The 9,990-nt window shown below is 48.5% G+C and overlaps 1 protein-coding gene and 1 pseudogene across 2 annotated transcripts; both read right to left on the reverse strand.

Annotated features, from left to right (window-relative positions):
* Window positions 1-1,820: 1,820 nt before the first annotated feature.
* LOC124252621 (wall-associated receptor kinase pseudogene) lies at window positions 1,821-6,085 on the reverse strand (annotated as a pseudogene). Its single transcript, NR_174879.1, has 5 exons — window positions 5,815-6,085; window positions 4,475-5,120; window positions 3,911-4,387; window positions 3,331-3,477; window positions 1,821-3,205 (listed from the first exon to the last, which is right to left on the reverse strand). The product of NR_174879.1 is annotated as a wall-associated receptor kinase pseudogene (transcript).
* A 750-nt stretch (window positions 6,086-6,835) lies between these two features.
* LOC100277077 (Protein RETICULATA chloroplastic) lies at window positions 6,836-9,473 on the reverse strand. Its single transcript, NM_001150743.1, has 7 exons — window positions 8,968-9,473; window positions 8,791-8,889; window positions 8,481-8,701; window positions 8,211-8,280; window positions 8,007-8,086; window positions 7,686-7,750; window positions 6,836-7,287 (listed from the first exon to the last, which is right to left on the reverse strand). Exons 1-7 carry the CDS (start codon window positions 9,382-9,384, stop codon window positions 7,094-7,096), a joined length of 1,146 nt encoding a protein of 381 aa, NP_001144215.1. The 5' UTR covers window positions 9,385-9,473; the 3' UTR covers window positions 6,836-7,093.
* Between the last annotated feature and the right edge of the window lie 517 nt (window positions 9,474-9,990).

Below are 9,990 nucleotides of genomic sequence, written 5' to 3' on the forward strand. Positions count from 1 at the left end.
CGAGGCTGAGACCGTCGGCTGAGGCCAGGGCTGAGTCCGAGCCCTGGGGTCGGGCGAAGCGGAGTTCGTCGTCGTCCGGGGCTAAGCCCGAGTCCGAGCCCTGGGTCGGGCGGAGCGGAGTTCGTCGTCTTCCGGGGCTGAGCCCGAGTCCGAGCCCTGGGTCAGGCGAAGCGGAGTTCGTCGTCTTCCGGGGCTGAGCCCGAGTCCGAGCCCTGGGTCGGGCGAAGCGGAGTTCGCCGTCTTCCGGGGCTGAGCCCGAGTCCGAGCCCTGGGTCGGGCGGAGCAGAGTTCGTCGTCTTCCGGGGCTGAACCCGAGTTCGAGCCCTGGGTCGGGCGAAGCGGAGCTTCCTATGGTGCCTGAGGTCAGGCCTGACTGCCTGTCAGCCTCACTCTGTCGAGTGGCACAGCAGTCGGAGCGGCACAGGCGGCGCTGTCCTTCTGTCAGGCCGGTCAGTGGAGCGGCAAAGTGACTGCGGTCACTTCGGCTCTGTCGACTGGAGGACGCGTGTCAGGATAAAGGTGTCAGGCCACCTTTGCATTAAATGCTCCTGCGATCTGGTCGGTTGGCGCGACGATTTGGTTAGGGTTGCTTCTTGGCGAAGACAGGGCCTCGGGCGAGCCGTAAGTATGTTCGTCGCTGGAGGGGGGCCTCGGGCGAGACGGAAATCCTCCGGGGTCGGCTGCCCTTGTCCGAGGCTAGGCTCGGGCGAGGCGTGATCGAGTCCCTCGAACGGACCGATCCCTAACTAAATCGCACCCATCAGGCCTTTGCAGCTTTATGCTGATGGGGGTTACCAGCTGAGAATTAGGAGACTTGAGGGTACCCCTAATTATGGTCCCCGACAGCCTGATTCTGTAACAGATTCTCTCATGCTAGTGGAACTTTGTAAAGGTCTCGTAGCGTTCCTATGCAATCACACATCGGTAGTGTGATATTGTGCTTGGCCGTCACATGAATGGTTGGGTGCAAAAGTTCTCCAAACTTTTAGGCGACTTATGGGTAAAGTGTGCCACCTCTGCAGAGTGTAAAACTGATATATCTGTCATGGTCACGATTATAAGCGACTCGTACACTCACATGATTAAATGACAGAACCAACTTATTTGACATTCATTGAATTATGTGAATTTCATTATGATCTATTATTTAATTGGGTTGATATTTACTTATATTTAGTAATTGCTAATAAAATTTTGACCAATACAATTAAAAACAATGTTCAACCTCAACCACATTCCTAGGTAAACTTTACACTATATTTTTTTCACACTTGCTGAATGGTGACCGTATGAGAGTTCATACTTGTTATAGTCACACTAGGGGTGTGTTTGGTTTGACTTTTGGCTTTGGCTTTTGCCCCCCTAAAAGTCAAAAGCCAACCAAAGGGCTGGATCCAGGAAGCAGCTTTTCCTAAAAGCCGACTTTCTCGTAGTACAAATCTGAAAGCACCCCTGGAACTGCTTTTAGTGGCTTTTCGGAGGGAACTATAAAAATACACATCGAAGAATTTTTAACGATTTTTAGTGGTTTCCACCAAACGGTTTTTAGCTTTTTAATAGCTTACAGCCTACAACAGCTTTTTCCATAACTCACAGCCCACAACAACTTTTTTCACAGCCACAGCCCAACCAAACAGACTCTAGATCAAGATCAGGTAGTCACGCTAGATCAAAATCAGGTACCATCGAAAGAGGACTTCTATGATGAGATCTAGACCGTCAATCAACCGCACATGTAGAGATAGTTATCTTAGTTCAGATTTATTTTATTCGAGTTATTTTGTAAGACATTATTGTTATATAATAAAAATTTATTATGACATTGGTTTCGTATATATGAAAATTGATGCTGACACATATATAAAATTTATCTGGATTTGTCCTTAATGCGACAGCTACTCCATCAGCTATTTGTTCGAGAATGATGGTATGGCTTCCAATTTCAGCGTGGTATGCGCAGGGACGACGCGATCTCCTGCTCTAGGCTGTACCGACGCGTCCCATCCTGAGCAGTCACCGGAACCACGCCGTAGCGCCTAGCGCGTCGCCCTGTTTCACCGGGAGGACGGAACTCGCCGTCCGCTCTCGGTCCCGAAGCATAAGCACGTGCCTTGGCCTTGAGGAGCTGCAGCCTCACCTCCACGTCTTTCATGGTTGGCCTCGCCTCTCGCCTCAGATCCAGACACTCCAGCGCCAGGCGAGCAAAGCACACGACCGCTTCCTTGCTCGCTTCCTCCCAGACCTGACCGTCCACTATCTCCTCGAGAGGTTTCTCATTGGCCTCCCACAGGTAGTTGGACAGGTTCTCCTTCTCGCCGTTCCCCTTCTCGATGATCGGCTTGTTCCTCGTCAGGAGCTCAGCGAGTATCACTCCGAAGCTGTAGACGTCGCTCTTGTCAGTCAGCTGCCCCGTATGGTAATACTCCGGGTCCAGGTAGCCGAAGGTGCCCTGCACGGCGGTGACGAGGTGCGTCTGGTCAATCGGGATCAGCCTCGACGCCCCGAAGTCCGACACCTTGGCAGTGTAGCTGTCGTTCAGGAGCACGTTCATGGACTTGACGTCTCTGTGGAGCACCGACATGGAAGCAGCCGAGTGGAGATACGTGAGCGCGCCGGCTACCTCGCTGGCGATCCGCAGGCGTTCCTCCCACGGCAGCGGCGACGACAACAAGCCGCCGCCGTCTCGCCGGCGGCCGCTGTGCAGGAGGTCGTACAGGGTGCCGTTGGAGATGAACTCGTAGACGAGCAGGGGGACCTCGGACTCGAGGCAGCACCCGTGGAGCTTCACCACGTTCCTGTGGTTGATCCGCGAGAGGATGGCGACCTCGTTGATGAACTCCTCTATCTCGACGGTGGCCACCTGCTTCGACCTCTTGATGGCGACCACGCGCTGGTCCGTCAGGATGCCCTTGTAGACCGTGCCGTGGCCGCCGCGGCCAACGACGCGGGCCTGGTCGAAGTTGTTTGTTGCCTTCTCTAGCTCGGCCAGGGAGAATATCTTCGTGCCGTCGCTCGCGTTCTGGTCAGAGGAGATGAGCTGCTCGAGGAGGATGCCCTTGTTCTTGCGGAAGTACCGCCTCCGGAGCTGCTTTTGGACTCCTCTCTTCCATCTCCGGTTGAGAAGGACAGCGATCGCTGCAAGGAATAGAAGGCCGCCACCAGAACTGATTCCGACGGTGATACCTGCATTATATTGGTTGCGGATCTGTGAACATGCAAAGTTTACGGTAAAAAAAATTATACAACCAACTAATATAATTGAAAAATTCACAATTTCTTTTCGTAGTTAAACAATGACAAAAATACCTGAATTTGCTCACGACGGCTTACCTAAAATAGTGCTGGACGTCTTACACTTCCTTGTAGCGGTGTCAAACTCAGTTCCGTGCGGACACTCGGTGCAAGAAAAACTTCCAAGGCTATTCCGGCAGATGCCATGGCAAATGTATTTATCTGGCTGCAAGCACTCGTCAATATCTGCAGATTGCACGAGGTACCATGAGACGGAGGAAGTAGATAACTTTCGATCCAAGTATTTGTTTCGGATTAAGCTGTTTGGTTTGTTGCCTTATTTGTCATAATTTACCACGTCTAAGTTAGACAAGTTTGATTAAATTAGCCATGTGTTTGTTTAAAGCTATTATGGTAAGATTTTTCTCCTACTATGTATGATCTACTTGTCGATGACTTGTAAAAGTGTGTTAAGATTTCTTTTACCATGGAAAACTGTGGCCCAGAATTTGAGCGTCTACCTTTAAACACATTAGTCAAGTGTGACATAAAAAAAAATGTGGCAATTTTTAGCAACAAAAGTATAGAACCAAACATGTCATAATCAGTCGGCTTATGTTGTTTATACAGTGTTTTGTCTCTATAAATTATAGAATGGAGCAGTCGTGATAAACCTTACCTGTGCACCCATCTTCGAGGTAAGGGTTCCCTTGGAAGCCAGAGGAGCATCTACATCTGTATCCGACATGGCCGCTCGTTCTGTTGTCCGTGACTTCTAGGCAGTCGCTGTGAGTGCTGACGCACATGTACTGGTGCTTGTTCGCCATTGCATCTCTGCAAGTCGAATTATCCACAGCCCACTTGGCCACACCGGACTCTCCAGAGAGGACGTAGAGGTAGAACGCGCTGTCCCCGCCGTCCAGGAAGCCGCCTGGGTCAGAGAGTCTCTGGATTCTCAAGATGCCTTGGTCGATGGAAATGTCAGTGACCGCCGAATGCTCAGTCATCTGGAGGATGGGAGGAGTTGGCCCCGGGTTGCATGCCAGGTAGAGATGGATCCTTGCAAAGCAACCCAGCTCCATGCCGAAGGGGAACGGGATGTCCACGTTCCCGCACGTCGTCGGACAATCCGCCTTGGGCTGTCTTGAACCGTAGACTGTTGGAGGCGCGGAAGCAATGTTAGACGACCACGCTCAAGGCTCAACGCCAATCGGGAAGACATTCGAGTGGCGAGGAGGGTTACCTTGGTTTGGCACGCAGCCACCGACGACGTAGGCGTTGCCGACGAAACCCGGGGAGCAGTGGCAGACGTAGCCACCAATCGACGAGTTCTGGCACTCGCTGTTGTTGCTGACACAGGCATAGCTAGCCCCGTCCGCCGCAGCCAGCGCGCAGTCCGCGGGGTCAGGGATGGCCCAGTCCAGCAGAGCTGGGGCGGCCTCGCCTGCAACAATGCCTTGCTCCAGGTCGCTCGCCCGGAACGTGTACCCGTCTGGGCCGGTCACCAGGAACGTCACCCTGTCTCTGGTGACACCCTCGCCCGTGCGCGAGAGGTTGAGGACGAACGCCCTGAGGGGCACGCGCACGTCGATGCGGCAGCACCCCACGCCGCCGCACAGCCCGTCCGGCAGCCTCTCCATGACGACCTCCTCCCCGGCGCAGATCACGGAGCAATTCCCGACAACAGCTCCGGTGCCGCCGTCCAGCAGCGCGGCCAAGACGCCACAGCCGACGACGAACAGCGACATGTTCGACGAGCCGGAGATGGCGAACGGCCTGCCGGGGCCCTCCCACGAGACAGAGTAGGCTGTGGCGGCGGCGGGCATGTTCACGGACCGCACCACGTGGGCGGCGAGCGCGGTAATGGAGCCGCTCGCAGACACCGTCATGTCTAGAGATGGCAATGGGTACCCGAAACCCGATGGGTTTTTACCCCATTAGGGTACGGGTTTGGGCCAATTTTCATACCCATGGGTTTGTTAATGGGCATAAATCTGTACCCAGCGGGTTTATGGGTACGGGTTTGTTCCTATAGTACCCAAACCCGTGAACCCGTGGGTTTTTTAAACCCGACCAAACCTAGTGCATATTGTCATTTTATTTTATAAACAAACAACAAACTTGTTATTCCTTATTTACTTCATAATTTTTAACAATTGGTGAATGTATCAGTAATCGGTGAGAGTGTTGCTTGCTTGTTATTATAGTTTTTACTAGCGTTATATATATGGTGGATGGATAACTTAGTGCAAGGTCACTTAATTATACAACTTATTATTTGTATTTCATTCTCTCTACTAATAATTTTTATACCAAATCATGAACTCGTTGTTCATTACATAAATTTTGGATCATGATATCATTAATCATTACGATACTTATTGATTATGAGAAGATAATTATATTGGAGATGAAACCCGCGGGTAACCCATAGGTACCCGTTAACCCGATGGGTACGGGTTTGGGCAAAATCTCAAACCCGTCACGGGTACGGGTTTTTTAATGGGCATAGATATTTTTCACGGGTACGGGTTTGGGACGGCAAAACCCAGCGGGTTTGTACCCGTTGCCATCTCTAGTCATGTCCACGCTCACGTTGGGGCTGCCGAGCCAGAGCTGGTCGTTGTACGTGTTGGACTTACAGGTGAGGTTGAACCCCGGCAGGGAGCACGCCGGGCCAACGCCAAAAGGGTACGAGATGTCGATCATGCCGCAACTCGCCGGGCACAAGCCGCCCGCCGCGGTCGCGGCCACGGCCAGAAACAGCACCACAAGCGGCAGGAGGGACGCCATAGTCGAGCGAGCTTGTCCCGTGCCGGGCTCTTCTATTGTGTCTTCGTTTGGTATCGTTCCGAGAACGCAAATTGGACTGCGGCAGGTACCCCATCATCATGTGATTGATGACTGAAAATCAAAGACACATCGTTTTCGGTTTGGACTTCACCGGAGTAGCGCTACAAGTTTGACTGAGCCAGTCTAGTTGGGAGAACACAAGTTGGACCGTCTCGCTTTTGTTTTCCAACACGTCAATTTTATCAGATCCACAAAAAATCATAAAGTTGAACCAGATAACATGATATTATAGAGGCAACGATCTAAACAGTAAAATACCAATTACTGTATCATGATTAGGGTGGCAGTAAATCACGATCTAAATAAAGAGTTTCTTAATGATACATTTGAACTCTTAATTAATTTGAGTTTAAAAATAAATAGAAATTAAGCTCGATTTTAATAGGATTCGATTAAATTTTATAGTGTAAAATTTAGAACATATTACCACTCTTAATCATGATATGGTTGGCGACTAAAAATATACATAAAATCATAAGACATCGATTTCGGCTTCTGGAATACAATTTTGACTGATCCGGTAAATGCATCATCAGGATATAGCACTAAATATTTTTTTCCCTTCAAGGCTAGTTTGAAAACTCAAATAACCTTCAGAATTGAAAAGGAGATACGAGTTTCCAAACTAGTCCTCAATATCATTTGTGCACAAAATTCGTTGAAGAGCTGTACAACTTTCCCACGGCTTCACATTCGCCACTAGCTGACTGAAACACGCACTGAGGCAATGATTTTGGGGGCAATGCAGGAGTCAGAACGCTTCTATTCATTCAGTATGGCAAAAGTGCACATGATCAATTAGGAGCAGCAATATAAATGCCATATGATGCGAAGTACTTCCTTGTTTCTCATAGTAAATGAGTTAAAACTTCATAGAGCTCTGCCCCAGCCTCCGCTACTTACCAGGAAATGTAACGAGAAAACAACACGGATCCACCTGAACGATTACTGCAACTAAGATTTGAACGTACAATGTATTGATGTTTTGGTAACTGCAACCAAGAGCCCATTACTGAACGCCGCTCCACCGAGCCCAATCCACGAACTGCATTCCACCGTAGATATTGTTGGCAAAACGAACCCCAACCGTAAAAGCCATAGCAACAGGGGGAACACGTCTTGCGACAGGCGATGCCTCCACTACCCGCTCCAGGCCATTGATGATCTGGTAGCGTGTGTTAGATGATACAGCGAGGAACACACCTACATGTCAACATAATTTGTCAGTTCTCAGTTAACTGGAAGAACCCAACAAGAGAAACTATACCTTATATGAGCACATAATGACACAAATCACAAAGCTCACGGCATAAAATTGCATAAGCTTAACATGAGCAAAAATGGGAATTTTTTACGTGAACTTTCGTTATCTGAGACTATCTGGTCCAAGATAATGATGTAAATATTGAAGAAAACATAGTTAAAATTTAAAAAAAATAGACAACTGCAAGCCATTCATCGATGAGATATGTTTTGCTGTACATTATCTTCAGGATGCCATTTTAGTAGACAACAAACCATACTTGCTATTTGCAATAGCCAAAAATGATTCTCAGACCAAGTAAAAGTGATAAGAAAGGGAAAACAAATAATAGGCTTACCCCATAGAGCTGCACTTTTAACAAGTGGTGGAACAGGAATATCTTCATCTGATTTTTTGACACTCCTGAACAAGGAACAAACATCAGTATACAAGTCAAGATAGCAGGGAAAAAATAAAGATTAATCAGCATTACTGAGCATGGGTGAAGCAGACACAATATTAATAGGAAACCTATAAATCTATGTGCCAAAGAATACAATAGTGTGATCGGATCAACAAAACACCAAAATGGGAAGTAATCAACTATGAACTTAGTCATTTAATTAATAGCAGATAGAGATTTTGATGTGCAGAAGCACGAATAATGGCACACTATTACCTTTTGGCAGTCATTATCATATTAGCAATTCCTTGACCAATTATGCCACAGACAAATCCAACTGAACCATACAAGACACCCTGCAGTTCAAACAGTTATGCCAGTATAATTTGTACACACAACATGGCAATGCTCCTGTAGTTTGAACTAACAATCATACATGGCTCAAAGTTGAGAGTATCTTTGCCACGTAAGGTTCATTACCTTGTAAAAGTATGTTCCGATTCTTTGCTGGGCTGTAAATCTGCAGCCTGGTCTTTCAGCTTCAAAAACACTGCAGTTTTAAAAATCTTAGTGCCATACAGAATTAGATTTTTTAAGTCAAAGCTCCATAGCTAGTTTAGCAAAATCTCCATTCTCTTTCAATTTCATAGATGGCGAAACGGACATGGGAGTGGTATACAGGTTAAGTTCAATTCTTATTCATGGTGCAGTAAAAAGCTCCACAGACAACAACTGGAAACGAAATTTCACCTGCTTGGCAAAGATCCAGCCATCCTGCTGAATCTTCCAAAGAGACCCGTTGAAGCAGATGGCTTCCCAATTCTCACATATGGAGCCAGCAGCCCCACAAGTGCAATATCAACTGCTACACCGACAAGAAGATCAGCAGCGTACAGTTCAAACTCTGCCCAAAAATCCTTTCCCCTCTTCTGCACCTCTGCAAATGTCGCGCAGCAAGAGTCGATCACAATCTGCATTGAGCCCAGAACGCAATTGTTAGCAACAGCCGAACTGCTACCTTCTGACCACTTGAAAATAATAACTGACCAATCGCATCCACCTCGGTGCTAACTTTGAAGAGGAACGACGGGTCGGCGAGCATCCGGTTGCGGAGCATCGAGAAGGCGCGGATCAACACGCCTAGTGGCCACGGCGCGGCCTGCAGATCAATATCAAAGGAATGAGAAAAAACGGCCACGTTTGAATCTTCCATACAAATTCCCTGAAATTCGAGGACCTGCAGATCGAAGTAGCGGAGCAAGAGGACTTCCCGGATGCCGGCGTCCTTGGCCGCCTCCAGCATGTCGCCCGGGAGCGCAACGCCGCGCGCCGCGGCGAGGTGCAGCACCTCGTTGAAGCCGAGCAGCGGACCGAAGTCCGCATCGTCACAGTCGTCTTCATCCTCGCCACCCCCGCCGCCGCCTCCATCCTTGCCTCCATTCCCGACGCCCGATCCGTCCCCAGCGGCGGCGCGGGGGATGTGCGGCGCGGAGCAGGAGAGCGCATGCGGTTTGGGGAGGGGTAAGACGGGCTTGAGCGAGAGGTGGAGAGGCCTCGGCTCGTGCAAAGGGTTGGAAGAAGGCGTGGGGGCGGCGGCGGTTGACGACGAGGAGGAAGCGAGTGCGGAGAGGGAAGGGGAGGCGGCGAAGGCCATAGTGGACAGACGGCAGTGCGCGGAAGTTTGACTGGTTTTCTTGGCCTCGTGTCACATGAGCTGTGTAACGTATGGAGTGTTGGTTTAAGGAATCATACCATCTAAATTAAGGTGTATATTATAGGTTTATTTCTTATATTTGGTGGGATGACTCCATTCTTTATATTAGTACTCACTATTTATGATGAATGAGATGGTAATTGATAAACTCATTTTATTTCACAAACCAAACAAAAATAGTGAGGATAAGAAGACGATGGACTAGTTCATTTCTCAAACCAAACACCCAGTAAGGGCCAGTTTGGCAACAAATTTTTTAGATACTACAGTTTTGAAATACTATGGTTTACATTTGTTCATAGCAAAAATACTGTAGTTTTCAAAAACCACATTAAAACCATAGTTTTCAAAAATACTAAGAACTGTTTGGCCATGTGCTCTCTCACGTACAATCGTATGCATCACAGGCAGCGCTATGGCTACTAAGGCCCTGTTTGGGAACAAAGTTTTTGAAAACCACAGTTTTTGAAATACTGCATTATACTTTAGTCATGACAATACCGCAGTTTTGAAAACTGAGGTCCAGACCTAAGTTTAGAATACCTT

This window comes from Zea mays, chromosome 2 (genome assembly GCF_902167145.1).
Source record: "Zea mays cultivar B73 chromosome 2, Zm-B73-REFERENCE-NAM-5.0, whole genome shotgun sequence".
NCBI lineage: Eukaryota > Viridiplantae > Streptophyta > Magnoliopsida > Poales > Poaceae > Zea > Zea mays.